General features: G+C 36.7%; 1 protein-coding gene across 1 annotated transcript in view; it reads left to right on the top strand.

Annotated features, from left to right (window-relative positions):
• Positions 1–14,428, top strand: part of GABRA4 (gamma-aminobutyric acid type A receptor subunit alpha4) — a 75,908-nt gene that overhangs the window by 15,560 nt on the left and 45,920 nt on the right. Inside the window, 4 exon segments of the mRNA XM_088836049.1 lie at positions 891–1,111; positions 1,270–1,352; positions 3,691–3,834; positions 5,268–5,420. Coding sequence (XP_088692175.1) covers positions 891–1,111; positions 1,270–1,352; positions 3,691–3,834; positions 5,268–5,420 — 601 coding nt within the window.

Raw genomic sequence — 14,428 nt, 5'->3', positions numbered from 1 at the left:
GAGGTTTGGAGAAAATATGCAGAAAAGAGGGCAATTAACATTTATCTTATAATCGATTACACAGAGCTAGAAAGTGAAAGAACAGCCTAAAAAGTTTAAAAAAGTGAGACATTTAATTTGCATTTCAGCTGTAATATTTGAGGTATTTTTCTGGTTTGGAGTAATTCTCAACAAAAAAGAATGTTCTGTCCCCACAATACAATGTTGTATGTAATATTTTTTCCCTTAGAAAATTACTGCAGAGGAGAAAATTAGAGAGTGTAATTGGTTTTGGTGTGAAACTATATTGTAGTCCTAATTGCATTTAGAATTCCTTGTTGGCCCACTTGCTCACCACCCCTCCTGCCACTTCTGTAGAACATCAGGCCCTGGTCAGGATAAATTCAGTTTTGCTTCCTAATATTAAATATTGTCAGTTTCCAGGTCAAAGAAATGGCCCTAGGTGAACGTTAATAAATTCTGTGGATATAAGATTTCTCTTTTACATACTTTGCATACTTCACTTTGTCTTAAAGAGATGCCTACAATTTTATGATGAATTATGCAATGTTATTTGTTACACATTAACTAATTTTGCCACTTGATTTAAAAGTACAACTGTAATTACCTGGTGGCTGGCAGGTTTATTAAATTAGAGTAATTATTCTCAAATGATTAATATGTATGATAATTTATCTAACAAATGTAAAAAATTAACGTATCAGATGGACATAACATGCTTTAATTGCTGAGACTCCTTTTGCTCCATTGAATTTTTTTTAAAAAATTGCTCCTATTTGTTTTTATCTGGGGTAGTCTTTTCTGAGGGCAAATCTAGAATTTAATGCATTTTTCTGCATATTTATGTGTAATCATCTGTGATTAAATGTGTCACAAACTAACTTCCCTAGGAATACACAATGGATGTGTTCTTCAGACAGACATGGATTGACAAAAGACTAAAATATGATGGCCCCATTGAAATTTTGAGATTGAACAATATGATGGTAACGAAAGTATGGACTCCTGATACTTTCTTCAGGAATGGAAAAAAATCTGTCTCACATAATATGACAGCTCCAAATAAGCTTTTTAGAATTATGAGAAATGGCACAATTTTATACACAATGAGGTAGTCATTTTTTAAATTTTTTAAACTGTTTTTTCTTTCTTCCCTTCCTTCCTGTCTTTCTTTTTTCCTTCCTTTCTTCCTTCTTCCTCATTGAGGAACCTATAAAATTATTTTTTTTTAAGTTTTGATTTTATTTAATTGCCTTTTTTCGATCATAGACTCACCATAAGTGCAGAATGTCCCATGAGATTGGTGGACTTCCCCATGGATGGCCATGCCTGCCCTTTGAAATTTGGGAGTTGTAAGTTACAATCAGATTGTGGTTAGGATTTATGGTTACCTCATGCAAGCTGATGTTTTTGTATGTTCATGATTTTCCATAGTCTAACATTTAAAGCATTGTCCATGACAATGACTTGTCCGAGGTTTGACTTTAGGAGACAGTTTATTACCTAATATATTTAAATTAAAAGGTAAAAACAACCCCTTTTCCCTCACCAGAAGCAAAAATTATTTCTATTTGCTACCTAGATAGCCTAGGTAGATTGAGTCATAGTTAATAGGTTGGTGATCAGTGGTGAAATTTAGGGGCCACTGAACTCCTTGTGTTGGTACTGTATCAGAAAAAGAGTAAATGATTTTTTTCTCTTTTTTAATTTAACAGCTTCTGTTACAAGCAGAAACCTTTATGGCAGACTTGAAAAAAGCAAAAGAAGGTTCAGGGCTTCCTGACATGACTTGGGTTAAAATAACAGAAGCAGCACTGTTAGTATAAAAATGGCTGAAGTATGACCAACATAGATTAGGAGGGATGGTCTGATATGTAGGCAGAACAAGATAGTATAGTACCTTATGGACTACATTAATTAGTTTGGATGTTATTCTAAGTGCTATTGGATGCCTTTGGAAGGTTTTACTAAGGATGGTTGAGAAAGTACTTTACCTAGATTAGAGCTATCTTGAGTGAAATTTAAATTATTATAGTACAAATAGTTTTCAGTTCTGGCCCCAGTAAGATCACGCTTTCTGTTCATTCTAGGGAGAATGGGTTGTAGAAACAGAGAAGAGCTGGAGGCTGTGTGTCTTAATAGAAGGATGGTTGTGACTTAGACTAGATTATAGTGTCAGAGGAGGTGTTAGACACATGGATTTGGGATATTTTGTGGTGGTGAAGGCAAAAGGATGAAATGAATGGGTAGGACAGAATAAGGAATCTCTTTTACCCAAGCTCCCCTCTCAAAGATGGCAGCAAAATGTACTTGCCTCTTCTCATGTCTGCCTCAAATATTTGACTCAATCAGAATCTACCAAAAATAGATGCTGACTTTTACTATTGCTTCAGATTCTCAGTCACAATGATTGTGAAACTGTTGCCTGCTGTTATTATTGCTTATTGCTTAACTTAATGAGACTTGGCAGTCACCATTCTTTTTATAACCCACAGTAATCACAATATTCAAGTTGGGTTAACTTGAAACTAAAGTGAGTCCTTTGCTCTCCAACCAGTGAATTGATGAGAAAAGATAAAAACAGAAAAATTTACGGACAGAAAGGATACCTGACTTAAAATATCATGGACAGGGTCTTAGCATTCTGAGACTTTAAATGTATGATTTAAGCACGAATATACTTCAGAAGATAAACCTTGAGACCTGATTGTACACCACTAAATGACAACACAAGCCTTATAGTTTGTTTTGTAAAGTTGTTTGTAGAGATAGTCTCCCTAGGTACCAACCCCTTTTGTAGAATAAACATTTTCACTGAGAGCCTACTGTGCTCTAGCCATTTTAGGAATCTTTGCAGAGGGCAGCACACAATTCATCTTGGTTCTTTTGAACTCATTTGTGTGTGAGCCAAGCTATCTGTTCTGGGTAGGCTGTGGTAAGCAAGCAGCTGGTCTCCATGTGCAGTGAACACCAAATAATAGAAAATGGGCTTGAATTGCCGCTGGGAGGGATTTGCTGAAGATGGAAGGGAAAATGTTCTGATTGTGAGAGTTTAAAGGTAGTGGAATTGGTTGTGTAAGTACGTTCCCTGGAGAGCTTTACAAACTGCCCAGCCAGTTGTCACCCGCAGAATGGTTCCCAAACAGCATGGGTATTGCCCAGAGGCAGAGTCTGGAATAGGTGACCCATGGAGATCGCTTCCAAAGTAGGATTTGCTTTTTGTTTTTGTTATATTATTATAGGCAGCATCTGGTATGTTTCTAATTGGGAGAGCTGCATGAGGAAGGAAGATGTCAATATTGGTCAAGTATTAGAAGTGAGTTAGAAGGGAAAGGAATAGCAGTTGGACAGTACTTGGCGTGGGGGTTGTTATTTCTGCTTTTCACCTGTTTATTCTATTAGTATGGAAACATATCCAGGGGCACTGATGCATAGATCATATTTTAGTTGCCTTAGTTTTGGTCTCTCCTGTTAAACCTTTGGCATAAAAATGAGAAATATGCCCACTTGCAAGACTGCTTATTTAATCTCTACAGTTTTCTCATTCTTAAACATGTTTGAATAAATCATAATGATTCTTGTTTCATTTATTCCATCTTTCTTGAACATGTGTAGTATTCTTAATCATTGACTGTCAGTGCGGATGGAAAAGGAGCCCTGACTCTAACCACCTTCTCTGCTGTCCTACAGATGCCTATCCGAAGAGTGAGATGATTTACACCTGGACAAAAGGTCCTGAGAAATCAGTGGAAGTTCCAAAGGAGTCTTCCAGCTTAGTTCAGTATGACTTGATTGGGCAAACCGTATCAAGTGAAACTATCAAATCCATCACGGGTGAGACATTCAATAATTTAAACCAACTTGGCACTAGCTTCTTCATTGAAATATCTTGTGTTTTCAGGGTCCAGCTAAAAGTTTCCAGAAATAGAGTTGATGCATAGCTCACAGTTGAGAATTCTCTTTATTTATATTTAAATCTTGTTTTAGTTTAAAATAAATTCTGAGTTGGTGAGATGCAAGAAATGAGCTGGTTTTCTTTTTCAGAAAAAAAGTCAATGATCAAATATATAAAAACTATTTTCAACAGAATTCTCAGGTAGGAAATCTGATCATTGATTTTTTGAACACTGAATTTTCTATGTTTTTTAGTGCTTTCCCCAAATCTGTTTTTTTCATCTTGCCCAATTTTTGTGGTGCTACTCTATCCTCTTTTCAAAAGTAAAGGCAAAATATAAAATTTAATTATAAAATATGTTAAGGATATATATTAAAGCTGTCATGTGAGTAGATGGATGGCTATTATTGAGGATTCTTGGTCTGCTTCTTTTGGGGATGTGAATGGAAAGAATCATAGGACTTAGTTTTTGTCATATTCAGTAGGAGAAAAATAGCTGATTATTGCTTATTCTTAAACTATTCCTTATGTATATGTATCACCAGGAAAAATATTTTTTGAAAACATTTATTTTCCAGCCTGTAAGTGGAATTAAAAATATGTTTTGGGAAGATTTGAGTCTTCAGTCTGACAATAAGGCTACTGCTTCCTGAGTTCCTTTCTTAATATGTTACTTTCAGATGTAATATTAAAAATATTATCAAGAGCTACCAGAAATCTTATGATATATTTACTTACTATCTTTTTTAGGTTTTTGTCTAAATGCTAATAAAACATACCTGAACTCAGGGATGTTATTTATGGGTCTATATGTGTTTCTTTATATTTTTTTCACATATATCACATTTAGAAAGAAAGTTTTTTCCTGAAACTAAGACAGTAAGGCAACATTTCTCTAAACATATATGTATATATAATGTATAGCTGTGTATTACAGTTCTTTCTAAAATGAGGCTTTATATTTTCATACAGGTGTGTGTATGTATTTTCATGTTTTTTTTCTAGTGATTTTCCATAAAAGTTAACTCTAAATCCTGCTCTTAAAAATGCTGAAAATGAAGTCTAATTGCTTTTGCAGTGTTAGATCTTTAAAATAGAAAGCACTGCAAGAATTTTTATAAAATTATAGCCCAACGTACTAAATTGCTTAATCACAATGTAACAACAGAAATGTTTTTCTACGTAATGCTGCTCAGTATTGTTTTCCCCTTATTGGGAACTTCATATTTCTCAATGCTTGTGCTGTCATGCAGAGCAGATACTTTCTTTGCCTAGAATACTGTTTGTTATTCTGAAATATGATTATAAAACCATTGAATATTTGCTCACAGAACCTATTAATATAACAATTTTCCTCATACTTCGTTCACAGGTGAATATATTGTTATGACTGTTTACTTTCACCTCAGACGGAAGATGGGTTATTTTATGATTCAAACGTACATTCCATGTATTATGACAGTAATTCTTTCTCAAGTTTCATTCTGGATAAATAAGGAATCAGTTCCAGCTAGAACTGTATTTGGTAATTATAATTCATTTCTTGGTTATTTTTGTCCACATTACATTTTGATTGTGATTCATGGGACTAACCTTTAGATATCATCTCTGAGAAAATATTAAACAGTAATATATCTGGCTGTGCTAAGTAAAGAATCACAGAAGATTTCATTTTTATCAGCTAATACAATGTAATAAAGCTTGAGAGGATAAGTGCAGCCCATCATTTCATTTGGGTCTCCGTCAGATTTCCTTTATTGTGAACTGGCAGGTGAAGACCAAGTGTGAATCTGGATATAATTTCACTGTGGGTGATATTCTTGGGTGCCCAGCTTAATGCTGTGTAATTGAATTAATATCATGTCTAGGTGTTAAAATGAAATGCACTGGGAGCTTAAAATAAAACAAAAGTCATTGATGAATGAATATGAAAGCCTTAGAAATATTTGCCTTTTAATGAAGAAGAACAAAAAGTTTAAATGCATTAAATTGAAAGTATTATATGCTTAGTTTATTAACTCATTGTTGTGTATCTACACCTTATTTTCTGAATATGCCACATTTTTCCTTTTTATTTATATACTGCCTTCCTATATATCATTCGTCATTGTATTAAATCCAGAACACTTAAGTTTTAATTTTTTTAGCTGTTAATAAGCCTCTGCATATCAGCCATGCTTTTGGCTGATTGTAAAATATTACAATTAGTTATAATGGTATTTAATTTAATATCTCTCTATTCTTTTCTATTGATTATGAGTGGAAAAGGCATTCAGGTGTAGGACAAGAAAGAAAATGATCAGAATTGCTCTGGAATGGAGGTATAGTCCCCATGAGAGATGCCAACTTCCCATTGCTTTTTTCTCTTTGGTAGAAAGTCAGATTGAAGCCATGATATAACACCCCTCATCACACAAAAGCTGAAAGAATGCTGGTAAGAAGGAATTGAAGAGAGTGGGAACTTCTCATCCCACCCCAAACCATTTAGAGACTTTCTGATGAGGGCCATCTTAGTGTTCTCAGTTGACCTGAATATGGGGATGTATTAGGTTTTGGAATCCTACTGGGGAAACTCTTAGAGGAGGGTTAGTGCTCCGGGCAGAGACCCCAAGAAGGCATTGAGCAAGTGTAGTCGAACTGTCTACTTCATAGAGTTGCGAGGGTTCACTTAAAGAGTAACTGCACATTGCAAGTGTTGAAAAAATTTAGCTATTGAAAATAGATTGGAAAATGGAAGAGAAAAAACAACGTAGTGAAGTTTATTTTCCAGTAGGTCAGGTTTTAAAACCCACATCTGCCACTTATTTTCTCCATCCTTACAATTGTGATAACATGTCTCTACTTTCTAAACTAGTGAAGATTTAGAATAATGTGTGGTACATATTACAGGGTATATGGCACACTTAGCACATACTTATTACTCCCAGTTGCTCTATTATACAGGGGAGATTTATTTTGTTGTTGCCATGATTATTAACTGTTTTTAAAAGAAAACATGCATCTTTCCATTATGTAATGCTATCAGTTCAGTTCAGTCACTCAGTCATGTCCGACTCTTTGAGACCCCATGAATCACAGCACGCCAGGCTTCCCTGTCCATCACCAACTCCCGGAGTTCACTCAAACTCATGTCCATCGAGTCGGTGATGCCATCCAGCCATCTCATTCTCTGTCATCCCCGTCTCCTCCCACCCCCAATCCCTCCCAGCATCAGACTCTTTTCCAGTGAGTCAACTCGTCGCATGAGGTGGCCAAAGTATTGGAGTTTCAGCTTTAGCATAAGTCCTTCCAATGAACACCCAGGAATGATCTCCTCTAGAATGGACTGGTTGGATCTCCTTGCAGTCCAAGGGACTCTCAAGAGTCTTCTCCAGCACCACAGTTCAAAAGCATCAATTCTTCGGCGATAAGCTTTCTTCACAGTCCAGCTCTCACATCCATACATGACCACGGGAAAAACCATTCAGTTCAGTTCAGTTCAGTTCAGTCGCTCAGTCGTGTCCGACTCTCCACGACCCCATGAATCACAGCACGCCAGGCCTCCCTGTCCATCACCAACTCCCGGAGTACACTCAAACTCATGTCCACAGAGTCGGTGATGCCATCCAGCCATCTCATTCTCCGTCGTCCCCTTCTCCTCCCGCCCCCAACCTTTCCCAGCATCAGAGTCTTTTCCAGTGAGTCAACTCGTCGCATGAGGTGGCCAAAGTATTGGAGTTTCAGCTTTAGCATCAGTCCCTCCAATGAACACCCAGGATTGATCTCCTTTAGAATGGACTGGTTGGATCTCCTTGCAGTATAAGGGACTCTCAAGAGTCTTCTCCAACACCACAGTTCAAAAGCATCGATTCTTCGGCGATCAGCTTTCTTCACAGTCCAACTCTCACATCCATACATGACCATGGGAAAAACCATTGCCTTGACTAGAAACCATACACTCTGCTAAATTCTTTAATTGAAGTACAATTGATTTGCAACATTGTGTTCAGTTCAGTTCAGTTGCTCAGTTGTGTCCAACTCTGCAACCCCATGAACTGTAGCACGCTAAGCCTTCCCATCCATCACCAACTAGCAGAGTTTACCCAAACTCATGACCATTGAGTCGGTGATGGCATCCAACCATCTCATCCTCTGTTGTCCCTTCTCCTCCTGCCCTCAATCTTTTGCAGCATCAGGGTCTTTTCAAATGAGTCAGCACTTCGCATCACGTGGCCAAAGTATTGGAGTTTCAGCTTCAACATCAGTCCTTCCAATGAACACCCAGGACTGATCTCCTTTAGGATGGACTGGTTGAATCTCCTTGCAGTCCAAGGGACTCTCAAGAGTCTTCTCCAGCACCACAGTTCAAAAGCATCAATTCTTTGGTTCTCAGCTTTCTTTATAGTTCAACTTTTACATCGATACATGACTACTGGAAAAACCATAGCCTTGACTAGATGGACCTTGGTTGGCAAAGTAATGTCTCTGCTTTTTAATATGCTATCTAGGTTGGTCATAACTTTCCTTCCAAGGAGTAAGCGTCCTTAAATTTCATGGCTGCAATCACCACTTGCAGTGATTTTGGAGCCCAGAAAAATAAAGTCGGCCACTGTTTCCACTGTTTCCCCATCTATTTACCTTGAAGTGATGGGACCGGATGCCATGATGTTAGTTTTCTGAATGTTGAGATTGAAGCCAACTTTTTGATTCTCCTCTTTCAATTTCGTCAAGAGGCTTTTTAGTTCTTCTTCACTTTATATCATAAGGGTGGTGTCATCTGCATATCTGAGGTTATTAAGATTTCTCCCAGCAATCTTGATTCCAGCTTGTGCTTCCTTCAGCCCAACATTTCTCATGATGTACTATGCATATAAGTTAAATAAGCAGGGTGACAATATACAGCTTTGAACTACTCCTTTTCCTATTTGGAACCAGTCTGTTGTTCCATGTCCAGTTCTAACTGTTGCTTCCTGACCTGCATACAGGTTTCTCAAGAGGCAGGTCAGGTGGTCTGGTATTCCCATCTCTTTCAGAATTTTACAGTTTATTGTGATCCACACAGTCAGAGGCTTTGGCATAGTCAATAAAGCAGAAATAGATGTTTTTCTGGAACTCTCTTGCTTTTTTGATGATCCAGCAGATGTTGGCAATTTGATCTCTGGTTCCTCTGCCTTTTCTAAATCCCAGCTTGAACATTTGTAAGTTCACGGTTCATGTATTGCTGAAGCTTGGCTTGGAGAATTTTGAGCATGACTTTACTGGCGTGTGAGATGAGTACAATTGTGTGGTAGTTTGAGCATTCTTTGGCATTGCCTTTCTTTTGCATTGGAATGAAAACTGACCTTTTCCAGTCCTGTGGCCACTGCTGAGTTTTCCAAATTTGCTGGCATATTGAGTGCAGCACTTTCACAGCATCATCTTTTAGGATTTGAAATAGCTCCACTGGAATTCCATCACCTCCGCTAGCTTTGTTCATAGTGATGCTTTCTAAGCCCACTTGACTTCACATTCCAGGATGTTTGGCTCTAGGTGAGTGATCACACCATCATGATTATCTGGGTCATGAAGATCTTTTTTGTACAGTTCTTTTGTGTATTCTTGCCACTTCTTAATATCTTCTGCTTCTCTGAAGTCCCTACCATTTCTGTCCTTTATTGAGCCCATCTTTGCATGAAAAGTTCCCTTGGTATCTCTAATTTTCTTGAAGAGATCTCCAGTCTTTCCCATTCTGTTGTTTTCCTTTATTTCTTTGCATTGATTGCTGAGGAAGGCTTTCTTATCTCTACTTGCTATTCTTTGGAACTCTGCAATTCAGATGCTTATATCTTTCCTTTTCTCCTTTGCTTTTCACTTCTTTTCTTTTCACAGCTATTGGTAAGGCCTCCTCAGACAGCCATTTTGCTTATTCACATTTCTTTCTCTTGGGGATGATCTTGATTCCTGTCTCCTATACAATGTCAAGAACCTCCGTCCATAATTCATCAGTCACTCTGTCAGATCTAGTCCCTTAAACCAATTTCTCACTTCCACTGTATAGTCATAAGGGATTTTATCTAGGTCATACCTGAATGGTCTAGTGGTTTTCCCCACTTTCTTCAATTTAAGTCTGAATTTGCCAATAAGGAGTTCATGATCTGAACCACAGTCAGCTTCTGGTCTTGTTTTTGCTGACTGTATAGAGCTTCTCCATGCTTGCCTGCAAAGAATATAATCAATCTGATTTCGGTGTTTACCATCTGGTGATGTCCACGTGTAGAGTCTTCTCTTGTGTTGTTTGAAGAGGGTGTTTGCTATGGCCAGTGCGTTCTCCTGGCAGAACTTTATTATCCTTTGCCCTGCTTCATTCTGTTCTCCAAGGTCAAATTTACCTGTTACTCCAGGTGTTTGTTGACTTCCTGCTTTTGCGTTCCAGTCCCCTATAGTGAAAAGGACATCTTTTGGCGGTGTTAGTTTTTATAGGTCTTCATAGAACCTTTCAAATTCAGCTTCTTCAGCGTTACTGGTTGGGGCATAGACTTGGATTACTGCGATATTGAATGGTTTGCCTTGGAAATGAACAGAGTTCATTCTGTCATTTTTGAGATTGCATCCAAGTACTGCATTTCGAACTCTTTTGTTGACTGTGATCGCTATTCCATTTCTATTGAGGGATTCCTGCCCACAGTAGTAAATATAATGGTCACCTGAGTTAAATTCACCCATTCCAGTCCATCTTAGTTCGCTGATTCCTACAATGTCGATGTTCACTCTGCCATCTCCTGTTTGACCACTTCCAAACTGCCTTGATTCATGGACCTAATATTCCAGGTTCCTATGCAATATTGCTCTTTACAGCATTATTACAACATTGTGTTAGTTTCAGTTATATAGCACAGTGACTCAGATATATATTTGTAGACATATATATAAACATATATGTATATTGTTTTAGATTCTTTTCCCTTTTAGATTATTACAAAATACTGAGTATACAGTAAATCCTTGTTGTTTATCTCTTTTATGTATGTAGTGTGTCTGTTAATCCCAAACTCTTAATTTGTTCCTCCCACATCTTTTTCCCCTTTGGTAACCATAAGTTTCTTTTCTGTCTATGTGTCTGTTTCTGTTTTATAAATAAGTTCATTTTTATCAGTGTTTAGATTCTACATGTAAGTGATATCCTATTAATATATAGTTTTCTTTCTCAGTCTGGTTTACTTCCCCCTCAGTATGATAATGTCTAGGTCCATCCGTGTTACCAACAAAAGATTAATTTGCTAAATGCTTTGTGTTCATTGTCTCATTAATTGCAGTGAATATTCAGTTAACCTTGGGTGTATATATCATATATTAAGACAGTCTGACTGGGCAGAAAGTTAGAGGCTGAGAACCAGATCAAAGTCCCTTAACTTTCCTTTGTACAAATAATATTACTGTTTCAGGAGCTAACATCATTGAAAATAAAAATAAAATCACTTCCACATGTATTACCATCTTTATCCTATGCTCCTAAATAATTTCTGCAACAGAAAATATTGCCCCATTAATGATGCCTTTGATTAAGAGGCATCCACATCAAAAGTGCAGACTCTGGAGCAAGGTGGCCTAGGTTGTAATCTAAAGTCTACCATTTATTAGCTGTGAGCCTTCAGTGAGTTATTTCTGCCTGTTTCCTCAAGTGTTACAACAGGATGAATTGTCACTGCTGCGTAAGGTTGCTGTGAGGATTCAGTGAGTTTATTTGGAAACAAAGGCTACCACAGTGAATACTATTTTTAGTGTCATTGACTATTATGACAGTCCGTGCTGCTATCTCTCTCATTTTGAGACTCGCTACTTGATACTATCATGTGAATGTTCTCTTTATTTTATAGTTATTGTGATTGGTTGATAAGCTTTGAATGCTTTCTTGATTGATTACAAACTCATAGCCACTGTTCTGTCTCATTTGTCCCAAATAATAGAAATTTCCAGTGGTATTTCCGGGGGAGAGCATTGGTTATAGCTGTATCCATCCAATATTTCCTATCCAGATAAGCTAGTGTAAAGAAATTATGTATCATACAGTAAGGATACTGGTAACACTAATAATAATGATAATAAAATTTGCCATGTACTGATAGAGATCATCTTATTTAATCTTCAGAATAACTCAGCAAGTTAGACATTAGTAATTTTATATTGAAGTGATAAACCCAAAACAATTTCTGCCTAACTTTGTGAACTCCCTCAAGCCCACTCTGGCATTCTGTCTTTATGTGGTGGGGGTGTGGGTGGGGGAGGCAGTCTGGGGACCTAGGAACTTGTGGATGACTTCAGAGCTGCTGAGTGGATTTGTATGGCTGTGCCCTCTGCATACTTTGTGGGAGCTCTTCCATTTGCTTCTGATTGTGCTCAGGCACCAAGATACTGGTTTGGATTGACCAGGAAAATTATGCCCAATAATGAAGTCTTCTAAGACCTAAGATGTGCCAGAACGGTAACTATTTAATTGTTTGTTGATATTTTCGATGATATTTTCTTAAGGAAGTTAAATTCTAAGTATGTAGGGGGAGTGAACAGTCTATTTCATATGAGATTCAAATAAAAAGAAATAATTCTGGGCTAGCACTTATCTGTCCCAATTCTCATTTTTCTCTTTACTCAAGAAAGAATTTGCTGAGTGTGTCACTTGAGATCACGCAAAAGCAAAAACTAATACAAATTAGTGTAAATATGAGAAGTAGACTGTGCCAAATTCTCTGGAAAGGTCTCTCTCTAAAGATGTATGCCTCTTAAGTTTTCTAATTATTCCAGTACAGTAAAAAATGAAATCTGAGTAAATGCCAGCTGGCATAGCTACATCATTACTAGTTCATTTTCTAGGAGTGGCTAGCCCAAAATTCACTCCTGTGTATAGTCTTAGCTTACTCTTATAAGTCCTCTTCCAGCTCCTGGGCCAGCCAATATGGGTCATATTCAGCATTCTAAAAACAGGGCCTGGCATCAATATCTGAACTTGTCAAAAAAGTTGCATGGTTATTAAAGTATTTTCAGGGTAGATGTGGTGACAGATGTACTGTCTTCCTAGATGCAGAAGAAGCATGGCTTCTTATATGAGAGGTTAGCGTCTGTTTGCTGTTTTGTTGGTGTCCATTTAACCAACTGCTTCACCTAGACACAGGTGTAAAAAGCCGATTCCTATCATGCTAGTTCTTTCTTAAAATTGAACTCCAGACAGAGAAACCTTTTAATGTCTAAAGGGATGGCAATTTCAAACACTCAGCCAACTGTTTATGCCAGTTACTTTCTTAATTTTGCCAAGTCATAAAATAGGAACCATAATATCTGAAAGACGTTTCTGCCAACTTTTAAATCAAGTGTACTCTAGACAATAAAAAAGAAATGCAAAGCAGCCACATAGCCATATATCGTTGAACATATTCATAAACTTGGTGATCTACCTTCCTTAACAATCAGAAAGTCATTTTTGGATTCACAGCTCAATAATGGCATTAATATTCTGCTTACTTGTCATTAATGATGGAATTTCTTCTCATACTGCAGGAGAGAAAAAGACCATTACTGCTTATCCTCAGGAGAAATTGTTCTATTACCAAAAAAATGTTCAAAGCAACATGGATAATCTTAAGCTGTTTATATTTGAGTTTCAGATTCCTTTTTGATTACATTATGGTCTCTGTAAAACTTTCTGATTTCTGAGTAGTATTCTTATTTAAATGGTACTGTTTATTTTCAAGCTCTTTCAGTATAATTTTTATGCTATTAGAGGAAATATACCTAATAAAGTTGTAGAACAGTTTTGAATTCTTAATAGGCCATTTAACTTGCTGTGAATAAGAAGAAAAACTTTGATTTATATTTAAATTTTGCAGCTAGAAGTTTTCAGAATTAATTTAGGGTTTATTCACTATCTCACAGTGACCATAGGGATGGTGCCATTTTCCTGAAATTTAAAATAGAAGCCTAAAAATAAAAATAGAGGTCTAAAAGTCCTGAAGTCTCTTTCCGAAATAAAGTCTAATAAATTCAGAATATTGCATTTTCAAAGGCATTTAGATATTTGATTGAATAAACATATTTTAAGTCTGTTTTAAACTTATAAAATGTTAAAAATATCACAAACATTTCTTTTAAAAGAGAATACAACCAAATTCTCAACTTGTGCCCTCTGTATAGTAAATGGAATATTTTTGAAAGATCCATAGCTCAGAAGCTACACAGTTGTTCTAATTTCTCGTTTTAAAACTGACAATTCAGAAAGGATTAGAAAGAAAATGGATTGGTGAAGAGCTGAAAAATGTATTTTTATTTACTACACATTTATCATGTGCTCGGCACTATGTGAAATATGGTAAATCCCAAAGCGGGTGTTAAACATTTCTGCCCTAAGGAGTCAATGCTTAATGAAGTTGTGGAAACAAAGCTCACACAAATGGAACAATTAGGGAACAATACAAGGTAGAATATAATTAAGTGCGGAGTTGAAGATGTTATTCAACATCTTATTTATGTTATTTCTCCCTGCATCAAAATATTTTTATTCTTTCATTATTGCATGGGGCTCACTGTCCC

Source organism: Moschus berezovskii, chromosome 5 (assembly GCF_049115385.1).
Source record: "Moschus berezovskii isolate FMDL1 chromosome 5, NW_MosBer_1.0, whole genome shotgun sequence".
Taxonomy (NCBI): domain Eukaryota; kingdom Metazoa; phylum Chordata; class Mammalia; order Artiodactyla; family Moschidae; genus Moschus; species Moschus berezovskii.
Note: the sequence above shows the minus strand (reverse complement) of the source record. Positions and strands in the feature narration are given on the sequence as shown.